This window comes from Leucoraja erinacea, unplaced genomic scaffold (genome assembly GCF_028641065.1).
Source record: "Leucoraja erinacea ecotype New England unplaced genomic scaffold, Leri_hhj_1 Leri_65S, whole genome shotgun sequence".
NCBI lineage: Eukaryota > Metazoa > Chordata > Chondrichthyes > Rajiformes > Rajidae > Leucoraja > Leucoraja erinaceus.
In genome coordinates, this window is record NW_026576575.1 from 537,501 (window position 1) to 555,000 (window position 17,500).

The following is a 17,500-nucleotide window of genomic DNA, read 5'->3' on the forward strand; positions in this document are numbered from 1 at the left end:
CGACCAGCGGTCCCCGCACACTAACACTATCCTACACCCATTAGGGGCAATTGACATTTATACCAAACCTGCATGTCTTCAGAGTGTGGGAGGAAACCGAAGATCTCGGAATAAACCCACGCAGGTCACAGGTAGAACGTGCAAACTCCGTACAGACAGCGCCCGTGGTGGGGATGGAACCCGGGTCTCCGGCGCTGTGAGGCAGCAACTCTATCGCTGTGCCCCAACGTGCCACCCTGGAACTAAAGCTCAGTAAACTGCGTCAAACAAAGCTGAGTGTAGCTGGCATGATGTGTAGAAAGGAACTGCAGATGCTGGTTTAAACCGAAGATAGACACAACATGCTGGAGTAATTCAGCGGGACGGGCAGCATCTCTGGAGAGAAGGAATGGGTGACGTTTCGGGTCAAGAATGAACCTTCCTTCATTCCTTCTCGCTAGAGATGCCGCCTGTACCGCTGAGTAACAGCAGCGTTTCGTGTCTATGACGATTCACAAGGATGTTACCAGGACTAGAGGGTGTGAGCTACAGGGAGAGGTTGAGTAGGCTGGGTCTCTATTCCATGGAGCGCAGGAGGATGAGGGGAGATCTTATAGAGGTGTACAAAATCATGAGAGGAATAGATCGGGCAGAGTCTCTTGCCCAGAGTAGGGGAATCGAGGACCAGAGGACACAGGTTCAAGGTGAAGTGGAAAATATTTAATAAGAATCTGAGGGGTAACTTTTCCACACAAACGGGTGGTGGGTGTATAGAACAAGCTGCCAGATGTTGGGACTATCCCATCGTTTAAGAAACAGTTGGACAGGTACATGGATAGGACAGGTTTGGAGGGATATGGACCAAGTGCAGGCGGGTGGGACTAGTGTAGCTGGGACATGTTGGCCGGTGTGGGCAAGTTGGGCTGAAGGGCCTGTTTCCACACTGTATCACTCTATGACTAGTGTAGCTGGGACATGCTGGCCGGTGTGGGCAAGTTGGGCTGAAGGGCCTGTTTCCACACTGTATGACTAGTGTAGCTGGGACATGCTGGCTAGGGTGGGCATGTTGGGCAGAAGGGCCTGTTTCCACACTGTATCACTCTATGACTAGTGTAGGTGGGACATGTTGGCCACCTTGTCCTGACCCACCTGTCTGTCCCTGCCCCCCTCTCTCTCTCTCCGCAGCCTACTGGCTCCAGCACAGCGAGACGTTGGAGATAGCTGCCCTCCAGGAAGCCCACCGGCAACAGACCAAGCAAAGCTCGGAGGACGAGGAGGAGATCTCCAGCTCTGACCAGGAGGATGACGAGAAGGACCAAGATGCAGACGAGGAGGAGGAAGGGGAGGAGGAGGAGGCGGGGGAGGGGGAGGGGGACAGGGCAGAGTTGCGGCCAGCCCCCAGCAGCCGGGGTAAGAGGGCAACCTTGCTCAGCAACAACAAGTTTGCCGTGCTGGGTGAAGATGAATGCTGACACCCCAGCTCGCCTCTCTCGGACATTATCAGCTGACGGACCGATGCATGAGCATCTGCCTCCTGCACCAGCAGCTGGCTTACACCAGAGTGCATTGAGATTACCCCCCCCCCCCCCCTCCCCCCTGAATGTAGCACTCTGCCCCAATAAAGCTTTATTTACCCTAACCACCGCCGTAGATGCACACTGCCCACACACCACTGGGGGTGATGGGGTCATAGCTACTGGCACTGGGGAATGGCCCGATAACAGTGTGAGTGAGCTGGAGTAACATCTGTACTGGCACTGGCAAATGACCCAGTGTGAGTGAGCTGGAGTAACATAGAAAATAGGTGCAGGAGTAGAGGCCATTCGGCCCTTCGAGCCTGCACCACCATTCAATATGATCATGGCTGATCATCCAACTCAGTATCCTGTACCTGCCTTCTCTCCATACCCCCTGATCCCTTTAGCCACAAGGGCCACATCTAACTCCCTCTTAAATATAGCCAATGAACTGGCCTCAACTACCTTCTGTGGCAGAGAATTCCACAGATTCACCACTCTTGTTTTCCTCATCTCGGTCCTAAAAGATTTCCCTCTTATCCTTAAACTGTGACCCCTTGTTCTGGACTTCCCCAACATCTGGAACAATCTTCCTGCATCTAGCCTGTCCAACCCCTTAAGAATTTTGTAAGTTTCTATAAGATCCCCCCTCAATCTTCTAAATTCTAGCGAGTACAAGCCGAGTCTATCCAGTCTTCATATGAAAGTGCTGACATCCCAGGAATCAGTCTGGTGAACCTTCTCTGTACTCCCTCTATGGCAAGAATGTCTTTCCTCAGATTAGGAGATCAAAAACATCTGTGCCGGCACTGGCGAATGACCCAGTTACAGTGTGAGTGACCTGGAGTAACATCTTTACTGCACTGGCGAATGACCCAGTTGCAGTGTGAGCTGGAGTAACATCTTTACTGCACTGGCGAATGACCCAGTTACAGTGTGAGCTGGAGTAACATCTGTACTGGCACTGTGGAATGACGGTTACAGAGGGAGCTGGAGTAACATTACTACAGAGTTACTGGATTACAGGGCAAATGTACTGGAGTAACATCTGTACTGGGACTGGGGAATGACTGGGTTACAGAGAGATAGCTGGAGTAACATCTGTACTGGGACGGAAATGACATGGTTACAGAGAGATAGCTGGAGTAACATCTGTACTGGGACGGAAATGACGGAGAGGGAGCTGGGGTAATATTAGAGGTAGACAAAAGTGCTGGAGAAACTCAGCGGGTGAGGCAGCATCTATGGAGCGAAGGAAATAGGCAGCGTTTCGGGCTGAAACCCTTCAGAATGGGGGGGGGAGGGGTGGGGGTGCAAAGGAAGAGGAGGAGCCCGAGGGCTGAGGGAGAGCTAAGAAGGGGAGGAGACAGCAGGGGCTACCTGAAACTGGAGAAGTCAATGTTTATGCCACTAGGGTGCAGACTGCTCAAGAGGAATATGAGGTGCTGCTCCTCCAATTTGCGGTGGGCCTCACTCTAGCCATGGAGGAGGCCCAGGACAGAAAGGTCGTATTCGGATTGGGAATGGGAGGGGGAGTTGAAGTGCTGAGCTACCGGGAGATCTGGTTGGTTATTGCGAACCGAGCGGAGGTGTTGGTTGAAGCGATCGCCAAGCCTACGCTTGGTCTCACTTAAACATAAGAGACGTGCGTGTCGTTTGGAGAGTAACAGAGACCACCAGAGTACAGTTAATACTTTTATTACTAACACGCTCTGATCAGTGACAGTGAATGATGTGCTAAAGTCATCCATGCATCCAGTGAGAGCTGTGTGTATCTGGTGTGTGCAAGGTACAAGACTCTGTAACATGGATCAACAGCTAGTGCACCAAGTGGCTACAGTCAAAGGTCCCGCGGAACGAGAAGCAAACACAACTCTTCTAAAAGAACAACACAGGAAAAAACCACCATCGTAAAACCCAGAACAAAACCGTATCTTGTACGAGGTGGGACTGAGTCTATAACGGAGGATCAGTGACTGGGGAGATCGAGACTGATTAGAGACACACAAAGTGCTGGAGTAACTCAGCGGGACAGGCAGCATCTCTGGAGAGCATGTCTGAAGAAGGGTCCCCGACCCGAAATGTGCAAGGTTGTCCACCTTGCTGGCAAGAACAGAAAGGCAGATTATTATCTGAATGGTGTCAAGAATTTCATTGTCCTATCAGGGACACATGACAATAAACTCACTTGAAGTTGAAGTTGGGAAAAGGGGAAGTACAATGGGATCTATCCATGTTCTCCAGAGATACTGCCTGACTTGTAAAATTCGAATGGGTCGTCTGGGCTTGAATTCACTGGAATTTAGAAGGATCTTATAGAAACATAACATTCTTAAAGGTTTGGACACGCTAGATGCAGGAAAATGTTCCCCGATGTTGGGGGAGTCCAGAACCAGGGGTCACACAGTTTAAGAATAAAGGGATCGGCCATTTAGGACTGAGATGAGGAAAATCTTTTTTCACCCAGAGAGTTGTGCATCTGTGAAATTCTCTGCCACAGAAGGCAGTGGAGGCCGATTCACTGGATGTTTTCAAGAGTTAGATTTAGATCTTGGGGCTAAAGGAATCTTTAAGGGATATGGGGAGAAGGCAGGAATGGGGTACTGATTGGGGATGATCAGCCATGATCACATTGAATGGCGGTGCTGGCTCGAAGGGCTGAATGGCCTCCTCCTGCACCTATTGTCTATGTTTCTGACTCTGACCTGTTGAGTGACTCCAACAATTTGTAGATAAAGTAACAAATATTTTTAACCACAAAACATTATATGGATGACTTGTATCTACTGCTAAAGAGGCAAGATAATTTATTGAAGATAAGACACAAAAAGCTGGAGTAGCTCAGCGGGTCAGGCAGCATCTCTGGAGAGAAAGGAATGGGTGACGTTTCGGGTGGAGACCCTTCTTCAGACTGAGAGTCGGGGGGAGAGGGAACGGAGAGAGATAGACGGTGACGTAGAGAGATATAGAACAATGAATGAAAAGATATGCAAGAAAAACGATGATCAAGGAGGCGGCATTGTTAGCGGTTGGCCTGGTGAAAGCGAGTTACAATGAGACCCAACGAGAAGCTCGTACAATGATGGGGTGAAGGGGATGGAGAGAGAGGGAAAGCAAGGGCTATCTGAAGTTAGAGAAGTCAATGTTCATACCGCTGGGGTGTAAACTACCCAAGCGAAATATGAGGTGCTGCTCCTCCAATTTGCGCTGGGCCTCACTCTGACAGTAGAGGAGGCCCAGGACAGGAAAGTCAGATTGGGAATGGGAGGGGGAGTTGAAGTGTTGAGCCACCGGGAGATCAGGTCGGGGTAGGCGGAGGTGTTCAGCGTAACGATCGTCCAGTCTGCGTTGGGTGTCGCCGATGTATACGAGTCCACATCTGGAACAGCGGAGACATCTTTGGGGAGGGAGAGCGAGTCGACCGTGAGACGGTCTTCGTCAGTGTGATGAGGGTGGCGGGAACAGTCAACAGGCTGGTGTCCACATCTCTGAAGATCAGTCCTGAGGCCCAGAGTGTCGATACAATCTCACAGACCCCACCAATGTCTCTTCTTTCACAGGGATTTAGCACATCACCAAATACTCCATCCAAGTTGTAGAGTCCCAGAGTGATACAGTGTGGAAACAGGCCCTTCAGCCCGACCTGCCCAGCATGTCCTAGCTACACTAGTCATAGAGTGATACAGTGTGGAAACAGGCCCTTCTGCCCAACCTGCCCAGCATGTCCCAGCTACACTGGTCATAGAATGATACAGTGTAGAAACAGGCCCTTCAGCCCAACTTGCCCACACCGGCCAACAATGTCCCAGCTACACTAGTCCCACCTGCCTGCGCTTGGTCCATATCCCTCCAATCCTGTCCTATCCATGTACCTGTTTAAGAAGGAGCTGCAGATGCTGGAAAATCGAAGGTAGACAAAAATGCTGGAGAAACTCAGTGGGAGATGCTGCCTCACCCACTGAGCTTCTCCAGCATTTTTGTCTACCTATCCATGTACCTGTCCAACTGTTTCTTAAATGATGGGATAGTCCCAGCCTCAACTACCTCCTCTGGCAGCTCGTTCCATACACCCACCACCCTTTTGTGTGAAAAAGTTACCCCTCAGATTCCAATTAAATCTTTACCCCTTCACCTTGAACCTGTGTCCTCTGGTCCTCGATTCCCCCACTCTGGGCAAGAGACTCTACCCGATCTATTCCTCTCATGATTTTGTACACCTCTATAAGATCTCCCCTCATCCTCCTGCGCTCCATGGAATAGAGTCCCAGCCTACTCAACCTCTCCCTGTAGCTCACACCCTCTAGTCCTGGCAACATCCTTGTGAATCTTCTCCGAACCCGTTCAAGCTTGACAATATCCTGTAACACGGTGCCCAGAACTGAGCACAATATTCTAAATGCGGTCTCACCAACGTCTTGTACAACTGCAACATGTTCTCACGACTTGAAGGTGGACACAAAACGTTGGAGTAACTCAGCGGGACAGGCAGCATCTCTGGAGAGAAGGGAGAAGGGAAGTCGGCGTGTACTCGCTAGAATTTAGAAGATTGAGGGGGGATCTTATAGAAACTTACAAAATTCTTAAGCGGTTGGACAGGCTAGATGCAGGAAGATTGTTCCCGATGTTGGGGAAGTCCAGGACAAGGGGTCACTACTTAAGGATAAGGGGGAAATCCTTTAAGACCGAGATGAGAAAAACATTTTTCACACAGAGAGTGGTGAATCTGTGGAATTCTCTGCCACAGAAGATAGTTGAGGCCACAGTTCATTGGCTATATTTAAGAGGGAGTTAGATGTGGCTAAAGGGATCAGGGGGTATGGAGAGAAGGCAGGGATGGGATACTGAGTTGGATGATCAGCCATGATCATATTGAATGGCGGTGCAGGCTCGAAGGGCCGAATGGCCTCTACTCCTGCACCTATTTTCTATGTATCTATGAGTGGGTGACGGTTCGGGTGAGACTGAGGAAGGGTCTCGACCCAAATGGTCAACGATTCCTCCTCTCCAGAGATGCTGCCTGTCCCGCTGAGTTACTCCAGCGTTTTGTCTCAATCTCCCAACGTCTGTACTCTATCTGACGAGCCAAAAGCCTCAATCCTCCTTCGACTCGACCTTCAAGGAAAGTTGTCAGGTTGAGGGTGGAGATCCAGCTGAATGGTTGCAGTGGTTCAGTAACTGGAACGTGGGTGATAGAGGGAGGCTGTAGAGAGGTGGTGGTCAGTGCCTGGACCACCATCACTGGGACTGACCCCCCCACCACCACACCATCAACAACAAATAATCCTCCGACATTTTCCTCACCTCCAACGGGATCCCACCACTGGCCACATCTTCCCATCTCCTCCCCTGTCGGCTTTCCGCAGAGACCGCTCCCTCCGTAACTCCCTGGTCAATTCGTCCCTTCCCACCCAACCCATCCCCTCCCCGGGCACTTTCCGTCGCAACCGCAAGAGATGCTACACTTGTCGCTTTACCTCCCCCCTCGACTCCATCCATGGACCCAAGCAGTCGTTCCAGGTGCGACAGAGGTTCACCTGCACCTCCTCTAACCTCATCTATTGCATCCGCTGCTCTAGATGTCAGCAGATCTATATCGGTGAGACTAAGCGTAGGCTTGGCGATCACTTCGCCCAACACCTCCGCTCAGTTCACATTAACCAACCTGACCTCCCGGTGGCTCAGCACTTCAACTCCCACTCCCATTCCCAATCCCAATCCGACCTTTCTGTCCTGGGCCTCCTCCATGCCCAGAGTGAGGCCCACCGTAAATTGGAGGAGCAGCACCTCATATTTCGCTTGGGCAGTTTACACCCCAGCGGTATGAACATTGACTTCTCCAATTTCAGGTAGTCCGTGCTTTCTCCCTCCTTCCCCTCCCCTTCCCAGCTCTCCCACAGCCCACTGTCTCTGCATCTTCCTTTCTTCTTCCCCCCCCCCCCCCCCCCCCCCCCCATCTGAAGAATGGAAGGGAGGGGTGGAGGGAGAGGGTGTGAAGGGGGATAAAAGGGAGGGGGGGGGGGGGAGAGAGGGGGACGGGATGGGGGAGGAACGGAGGGGATGGGGGGGGGTGGGAGATGGAGGGAGGGAGAGAGATGGGGGAGAGGAAGGAGTGAGGAGGGAGATGGGGGGGGAGGAGAGAGGGGGATGGGGGAGGAGATGGAGGAGGGGTGATGGGGGGTGGTGGGAGATGGGGAGGAGGGAGATGGAGGGGGAGTGAGAGGGGGAGATAGAGGGGAGGCAGATAGGGGGATAGGATGGAGGGAGGATGGAAGGGAGGGGGAGAGGGAGATGGGGGTGAGGAAGGGAGATGGGGATGAGGAAGGGGATGGGATGATGGAGATGGGGGGAGGGGTGGGTGATGGAGATGGGGGAGGGGTGGGTGATGGAGATGGGGGGGGTCACTTGTAGAGCAGGTGGACTCTGCTGCCCTCACAGTTGTTGCGGGCCATCTTGTCGGGCTGCTGGGTGGGCAGGAGGGCTTTGACCAGGGGCATGTTGGGCTGGTACAGGGAGGAGACGGGGCCAGTGTTGCTGTTGTAGTGGTTGTCCGTGTAGTTGTCCTTGGCTGCTGTGGACGCCCGCCGTCTAGACCGCAGCTGCTGCCGCTCGTATAGTTGTTGCCGCAGCTCCGAGATCCTCTCCTCCTTCTGCCCCCCCCCCACACACACACACACACACACACACACACACACACACACACACACACACACACACACACACACACACACACACACAGACAGACAGACACACACACACAGACACACACACACACACACACACACACACACACACACACACACACACACACACACACACACACACACACACACACAGACACACACACACACACACACACACACCGCACACACACACACACACACAGACACACACACACACACAGACACACACACACACACACACAGACACACACACACAGACACGCACACACACACACACACACACACACACACACACACACACACACGCACACACACACACACACACACACACACACACACACGCACATACACAGACACACACACACATACACGCACACACACACACACACACACACACACACACACACACACACACACACACACACAGACGCACACACGCACACACACACACACACACACACACACACACACACAGACACACACACACACATACACATACACACACACACACACACACACACACACACACACACACACACACACACACACACACACACACACACACACACACACACACACACACACACACACACACACACACACACACACACACACACACACACACAAACACACACACACACAGACACACAGAGAGACAGAGAGAAGAACCAGAGTTAGTGCCCGACACATCACCTACCCAGAGAACAAGCAGAGTTAGTGCCCACACATAGCCCACCCACCCAGAGAGAGACCCCCATAGCTCTGCCCCCCCCCCCCCCCCCTCCATCTTAGACATGCCCACCCCTGGGAATAGATGCTCCCACTGCCTATATGTGCAGGAAGGTACTGCAGGTGCTGGAGTAACTCAGCGGGTCAGGCAGCATCCTAGTATTGTTTGGAGATACTGCCTCAATCACAAGGATGTCCTTCCTCAAATTAGGAGACCAAAACTGTACACAATACTCCAGATGTGATCTCACCAGAGCCCTATACAACTGCAGAAGAACATCTTTACTCCTATACTGATATCCTCTTGTTATGGACAGAGTGCTGGAGTAACTCAGCGGGTCAGGCAGCATCTGTGGAGAAACATGGATATGTGGGGGTTCACAGAGTGCTGGGGTAACACAGTGGGTCAGGCAGTATCTGTGGAGAACATGGATAGGTGACGTTTCACAGAGTGCTGGAGTAACTCAGTGGGTCAGGCAGCATCTGTGGAGAACATGGATAGGTGACGTTTCACAGAGTGCTGGAGTAACTCAGCGGGTCAGGCAGCATCTGTGGAGAACATGGATAGGTGACGTTTCACAGAGTGCTGGAGTAACTCAGCGGGTCAGACAGCATCTGTGGAGAACATGGATAGGTGACGTTTCACAGAGTGCTGGAGTAACTCAGTGAGTCAGGCAGCATCCTAGTATTGTTTGGAGATCCAGCGTGGAAACAGGCCCTTTGCCCAACTTGCCCACACCGACCAACATGTCCCACCTGCCTGTGTTTGGCCCATATCCCAACAAACCTGCCCTATCCAGCCACAGTGCCCTCCATAATGTTTGGGACAAAGACCCATCATCTATTTATTTGCCTCTGTATCCCACAATTTGAGATTTGTAAAAGAAAAAAAAAATCATATGTAGTTAAAATGCACATGTCATATTTTAATAGAAGGGTATTTTTAAAACCCAGTATGTGGGACAAACATATTTGGATATAAAGATAATAAAGTGAATATGATTATGATTTGATACATTTTGCATGCAACGGCTGCTTGAGGTCTGTGATTCATGGACATCACCAGTTGCTGGGTGTCTTCTCTGGTGATGCTCTGCCAGGCATGTATTGCAGCCATCTTTAGCTTATGCATGTTTAGGGGGCTAGTCCCCTTCAGTTTTCTCTTCAGCATATAAAAGGCATGCTCAATTGGGTTCAGATCAGGTGATTGACTTGGCCACACAGGAATTGAGCATTTTTTAGCTTTGAAAAACTCCTACGATGTTTGGGATCATTGTCTTGCTGTAGAACGAACCGCCGGCCAATGAGTTTTGAGCAATGAGCAGCCATACATGCCCAGGCCATAACACCCCCACCACCGTGTTTCACAGATGAGGTGGTATGCTTTGGATCTTGGGCAGTTCCTTCTCTCCTCCATACTTTGCTCTTGCCATCACTCCGATAGAAGTTAATCTTCATCTCATCTGTTCACAAGACCTTTTTCCAGAACTGTGGTTGCTCTTTTAAGTACTTCTTGGCAAACTGGTTTTTGCGGCTAACCAGTGGTTTGCATCTTGCAGTGCAGCCTCTATTTCTGTTCATGAAGTCTTCTGCGGACAGTGGTCATTGACAAATCCACACCTGACTCCTGAAGAGTGTTTCTGATCTGTCAGACAGGTGTTTGGGGATTTTTCTTTACTATAGAGAGAATTCTTCTGTCATCAGCTGTGGAAGTCTTCCTTGGCCTGCCAGTCCCTTTGCGATTAGTAAGCTCACCAGTGCTCTCTTTCTTCTTAATGATGTTCCAAACAGTTGATTTGTAAGCCTAGGTTTGGCCGATGTCTCTAACAGTTTTATTCTTGTTTCTCAGTCTCATAATGGCTTCTTTGACTTTCATTGGCACAACTTTGGTCCTCATGTTGATACAAGTTTCTAAAGGTGATGGACGGAAAGACTGGAGGAAAGACTAGGTGCTGAGAGCTCTCTTATACCTGCATTAAGGAGGCAATTGAACACACCTGAGCAATTACAAACGCCCTGTGTCCCAAACATTATGGTGCCCTGAAATGGGGGGACTATGTATAAACACAGCTGTAATCTCTACATGGTGAGACCAAACTGTATAAAAATGGCCTTTAATAAAATCAGACAATGTGCACTTTAACCACATGTGATTTTTTCTATTATAAATCTCAAATTGTGGAGTACAGAGGTAAATAAATAAATGTTGTGTCTTTGTCCCAAACATTACGGAGGACATTGTACATGTCTAACTGTTTCTTAAACGTTGGGATAGTCCCAGCCTCGACTACCTCCTCTGGCAGCTTGTTCCATACACCCACCACCCTCTGTGTGAAAAAGTTACCCCTCAGATTCCTATTAAACCTATTCCCATTCACCTTGAACCCTGTGTCCTCTGGTCCTCGATTCCCCTACTCTGGGCAAGAAGTAGACTCTGCCCGATCTATTCCTCTCATCATATCCTCTCTCCTGCCTCATGGCCTATTTTCCCAGAATAAGGCCATTCGGCCCATCTAGTCTACTACACCATTCAATCATGGCTGATCTATCTCTCCCTCCTAACCCCATTCCCCTGCCTTCTCCCCATAACCCCTGACACCCGTACTAATCAACAATCTGTCTATCTCTGCCTTAAAAAATATCCACTGACTTGTGGCCTCCACAGCCTTCTGTGGCAAAGAATTCCACAGATTCACCACCCACTGGTTAGTTTAGAGATATAGCGCGGAAACAGGCCCTTCGGCCCACTGAGCCCGTGCCGACCAGCGATCCCCGCACACTAACACAATCCTACACACACTGGGGACAATTTACACTAACACCAAGACAATTAACCTACAAACCTGCACGTCTTTGGCGTGTGGGAGGAGGAAACGAGGGTAGGGGGAGTAATGGAGGGAGGGGTGGGTGCGGAGAGGAGAGAGGGGAGGGTGAGGGGGAGGGAGGGGGTGAGCTGGGGAGGGAGGAGAGGTGTATGTCGGGTGACTGGGGGAGAGTGGGGGTGTGTGAGAGGAGGTTGGGGAGTGCGTGAGAGAGACGGGGAGACAAGGAGGGAGAGTGGGGGAGTGTGAGAGGGGGGGAGTGGGAGAGAGGGGGGGTATCCACACAGAGAGTGGTGAATCTGTGGAATTCTCTGCCACAGAAGGTAGTTGAGGCCACAGTTCATTGGCTATATTTAAGAGGGAGTTAGATGTGGCCCTTGTGGCTAAAGGGATCAGGGGGTATGGAGAGAAGGCAGGGATGGGATACTGAGTTGGATGATCAGCCATGATCATATTGAATGGCGGTGCAGGCTCGAAGGGCCGAACGGCCTCTACTCCTGCACCTATTGTCTATGTTTCTATGTATGAGGGGAAGGGAGGGGGAGAGCTGGGGATAGAGGGAGGGGTGTATGACGGGGGGGGATGGAGGAGAGTGGGGGGGGGTACAGTGGGGGGGGGGGGGGTACAGGGGGGGATGGGGGTACAGTAGGGTGCGGGGGGGGGGGGGAGTGGGTGTACGGGGGGGGGGGGGGGGGTGGGTAGAGTGGACCCCAGTGAGCGTGCTACCTCAGCGATGATCTTCTCCAGCTCCCTGTTCTCTTTCTCCAGTTGTCGTGACTTCTCTTCATCATTGTTGTTGGTGGAGGAGCCGGTCTTCATGGTGTCCTGTTGCTCCGACTGCCACTCCCCACGGGTTATCAACCTGCGCATCTGTGGGGACACACGCACACACGTGTAGATACACACACACACACACACACACACACGTGTGTACATACACACACACACACACACGTGTAGATACACACACACACGTGTAGATACACACACACACACGTGTAGATACACACACACACACGTGTAGATACACACACACACACACACACACACACGTGTAGATACACACACACACACACACACACATGTGTAGATACACACACACACGTGTAGACACACACACACACGTGTAGATACACACACACGTGTAGATACACACACACACACACGTGTAGATACACACACACACATGTGTAGATACACACACACACGTGTAGACACACACAAACACACATGTGGATACACACACACACTTGTAGATACACACACACACGTGTAGATACACACACACGTGTAGACACACACATGTAGATACACACACACACGTGTAGATACACACACACACACGTGTAGATACACACACACACACGTGTAGACACACACACACACACACACACACATGTAGATACACACACACACACGTGTAGATACACACACACACACGTGTAGACACACACACACACGTGTAGACACACACACACACACGCACGTGTAGACACAAACACATGTACTCACATACACACAAACGTGCAAGCACAAGTGCGTACAAGCACACACGTACATGCGCACACGTGGAAGAGGAAGAGGTGAGGGGAGGGGTGGGGGGGTGGGGGGAGGGGGGGGGGGTGCACCCACCTTGGGGACGAAGAGGACGACCAGGGTGATGTAGACGGAGAAGACGACAGCGAGGGAGGCGAAGGCGAAGGCAGCATCTTGTTGACTACTGACGATCATGGTGACGGGGGCTGTGATCATGCACAACACCTGGGGACACGGGGACGGGGGGGGAGAGAGAGAGAGAGAGACAATACATGTGTTGGAAAACCTGACATATCCTGGTAGAGTTCTAATATGATCTGTAATAAGCTCAAGAGATTGACGGCGTTTCTAACGGATTAGTCTCCTAATTTGAGGAAGGGCAGTGAAGAAAGCTAATGGCCTGCCTTCATAACATGCGGAGTTGAGTATAGGAGTAGAGAGGTCCTTCTGCAGTTGTACAGGGCCCTGGTGAGACCACACCTGGAGGATTGTGTGCAGTTTCAGTCCCCTAATTTGAGGAAGGACATTCTTGCTATTGAGGGAGTGCAGCGTAGGTTCACCAGGTTAATTCCCGGGATGGTGGGACTGTCATATGCTGAGAGAATGGAGCGGCTGGGCTTGTACACTCTGGAGTTTAGAAGGATGAGAGGGCATCTCATTGAAACATTTAAGATTGTTCAGGGTTTGGACACGCTAGAGGCAGGAAACATGTTCCCGATGTTGGGGGAGTCCAGAACCAGGGGCCACACAAACACAGTTTAAGAATAAGGGGTCGGCCATTTAGAACGGAGACGAGGAAACACTTTTATTCACACAGAGAGTTGTGAGTCTGTGGAATTCTCTGCCTCAGAGGGCGGTGGAGGCGGGTTCTCTGGAGAGAATTCTTTCAAGAGAGAGCTAGATAGGGCTCTTAAAGATAGCGAGAGAGAGTCAGGGAGAAGGCAGGAACGGGGTACTGATTGGGGATGATCAGCCATGATCACAGTGAATGGTAGTGCTGGCTGGAAGGGCCGAATGGCCTCTACTCCTGCACCTATTGTCTATTGTCCACTGGTCCTCGATTCCCCTACTCTGGGCAAGAGACTCAACCCGATCTATTCCTCTCATGATTTTGTCCACCTCTATAAGATCTCCCCTCATCCTCCTGCGCTCCATGGAATAGAGTCCCAGCCTACTCAACCTCTCCCTGTAGCTCACACCCTCTAGTCCTGGCAACATCCTCGTAAATCTTCTCCGAACCCTTTCAAGCTTGACAATATCTTTCCTATAACACGGTGCCCAGAACTGAGCACAATATTCTAAACGCGGTCTCACCAACGTCTTATACAACTGCAACTCGGTTTGTACTCGCTAGAATTTAGAAGATTGAGGGGGGAATCTTATAGAAACTTACAAAATTCTTAAGGGGTTGGACAGACTAGATGCAGGAAGATTATTCCCGATGTTGGTGAAGTCCAGAACAAGGGGTCACAGTTTAAGGATAAGGGGGAAGTCTTTTAGGACTGAGATGAGGAAAACTTTTTTTCACACAGAGAGTGGTGAATCTGTGGAATTCTCTGCCGCAGAAGGTAGTTGAGGCCACAGTTCATTGGCTATATTTAAGAGGGAGTTAGATGTGGCCCTTGTGGCTAAAGGGATCAGGGGGTATGGAGAGGAGGCAGGGATGGGATACTGAGTTGGATGATCAGCCATGATCATATTGAATGGCGGTGCAGGCTTGAAGGGCCGAATGGCCTCTACTCCTGCACCTATTGTCTATGTTTCTATGTAACATGTTCTCACGAATTCTCTATTCAATACTGACTGAGCCAGGAGACGGAGAGGTTTGGGAGGCAGGGGAGGGTTTGCGGAGACTGGGGGTGGGACGGGAGCGGGAGTCAGGGAGAGATCTCTCCGCCACTCACAGCTACATTGTAGATGGCCATCCCCACCGCACGGTGATCGTTGATCTTCTCTGTGGAGACGCTCTTGGTCTCGTACGCCAAGAATATTCCCAGGAGCAGCAGCAGCCCCTTGTAGCCATACACTATCCCTGTGGGATGAGAGAAGGCTGGAGATGGGTGGGGGGTATGAGGGGGGGGAGGAGAGGGAGGAGAGGGGGTCGAGAGGGAGAGAGAGCGAGGGGGAGGCAGAGAGAGAGGGAGAGGGAGGGAGAGTGGGGAGAGAGGGGGGGGAGCAGACAGAGAGGGAGAGAGATGGGATAGAGGGGGGGTAGATAGAGGGAGGGAGGAGGGGGAGAGAGAGTGATGGAGGAGGAGGGGAGAGAGAGGGAGGGAGGGAGGGGGAGAGAGAGAGGGAGGGAGGAGGGGAGAGAGAGGGAGAGAGGAGGGGGAGAGAGAGAGAGAGGAGAGAGAGAGGAAGAGAGAGAGAGAGAGAGGGAGTGGGGAGAATGGGGGGCTGAAAGAGTTTAACCGAGAGAGAGATACAGAGAGAGAGCGAGAGAGGGAGAGAGAGACGGAGGGAGGGGAAAGAAGAGGGGGGATAGAGAGGAGTGGTGGGATGGATAGAGGGGGGTAGGAGAGGGAGGGGGGGAGGGGGGTGAGGAGAGGGAAGACGAGAGAGGAGAGGAGTGAGGGAGGGAAGAGAATGAGAGAGGGGGAGGGAGGAGAATGAGAGGAGAGAGGGAGAAAGAGAGGTATAGAGAAAGAGCGAAGAGAGTGAGGGAGGGAGAGATCTGCAAGAAGGAGGGAGGGGGAGAGTGGGAGGGCGGAGAAGAAAGAAAGAAGGGGAGAGGAGAGGGGAAGAGAGGGAGAGGGGGTTGGGGAGAGGGGTCTCACCGAGCCATGTGTTCATCTTGCTGGAGCTGCAGTGCTCGAGTTGGGGCAGAATGAGAACATCCTCCATCTCCATCTCCAGCCGGGACCTCCTTGGTGAACTCCTGTGGGAGGGGGAGAGATCACCCCATTGCCCCTTGCCCTCCTCCCCCCTCTCCCCCTCTACCCCCTTCACTCCTCTCCTGTCCCCCCCCCCCCCCCCCCCCCCTCCCTGTCTCCCTCTCTCCCCCTCCCCATTCCAGTATCGTCCCACTGACACCTCTCTCCTGTTTGTGACCCAACTCCCCTGCCCCCTCTCTAGCTCTCCCCCAACCCCCCCCCACTCCCCCCATCTCCCCCCCATCTCTCCCCCCCCATTCTCCCCCCATCTCCCCCCCCATCTCCCCCCACCCTCTCTCTCTCCACCCATCCCCTCATCTCTCCACCCACCCCCCCCCCATTTCTCCCCCCCTCTCCCCCCCCACTCTCCCCATACCACCCCATCTCTCTCCCCCATTTCTCCCCCCATCTCCCTCATCTCTCTCCCCTCTCACCCCACCCCCCCATTTTCTCCTCCCTCTCCCCCATCATCTCCCCCCATACCACCCTCATTCTCTCTCCTCCCCATCTCTCTGTCCCATCTCTCCCCCCCATATCTCCCCCCCCCTCCTCCCCCCATCTCCCCCCATTCTCCCCCCCCATCCCCCCCACCCCCCGTGTCGGTGCTAGTTGGGGCAGGGTCTGACCTCGATGGTGCGGTGTAAGGGGTCAACGATCTGCCAGACGGCCAGAGTGAGGACGTCAATGCCCAACAACATCCCCACTGTAGCGTAGAGTTTCCACGGGTCCAGGTGCTGCCCACACACAGAGAGAGACAGAGGGGTGAGAGGGGTGAGAGAGGGAGAGTGTGTGTGAGTGACAGAGAGGGAATGCTGCAATCGGCCAGTGTGGGGCCGTGCGATGCAACTCTCTATCCCTCTACCATCCCTCTTCATCAGTGATAGGAGCAGAATTAGGCCATTCGGCCCATCAAGTCTACCCCACGCCATTCAATTATGGCTGATCGATCTCTCCCTCCTATCCCCCATTCCCCCGCCTTCTCCCCATAACCCCTGACACCCGCACTAATCAAGAATCTGTCAATCTCTGCCTTAAAGATATCCACTGACTTGTGGCCTCAACTACCTTCTGTGGCAGAGAATTCCACACATTCACCTCATGTTTTTCTCATCTCGGTCCTAAAAGATTTCCCCCTTATCCTTAAACTGTGTGACCCCTATTTCTGGACTTCCCCAACATCGGGAACAATCTTCCTGCATCTAGCCTGTCCAACCCCTTAAGAATTTTGTCAGTTTCTATAAGGTCCCCCCTCAATCTTCTAAATTCTAGCGAGTACAAGCCGAGTCTATCCAGTCTTTCTTCATATGAAAGTCCTGACATCCCAGGAATCACTGGTGAACCTTCTCTGTATGGCAAGAATGTCT

At 52.0% G+C, this 17,500-nt stretch overlaps 1 protein-coding gene and 1 pseudogene across 1 annotated transcript in view; one reads left to right on the forward strand and one right to left on the reverse strand.

The window, feature by feature from the left end:
• Positions 1-1,630, forward strand: part of gnl1 (guanine nucleotide binding protein-like 1) — a 26,255-nt gene extending 24,625 nt beyond the window's left edge. The window contains 1 exon segment of the mRNA XM_055631148.1: positions 1,165-1,630. Coding sequence (XP_055487123.1) covers positions 1,165-1,451 — 287 coding nt within the window. The 3' untranslated portion in view covers positions 1,452-1,630.
• A 6,200-nt stretch (positions 1,631-7,830) lies between these two features.
• The window catches only part of LOC129694425 (gamma-aminobutyric acid type B receptor subunit 1-like), a 50,066-nt pseudogene continuing 40,396 nt past the window's right edge, over positions 7,831-17,500 (reverse strand).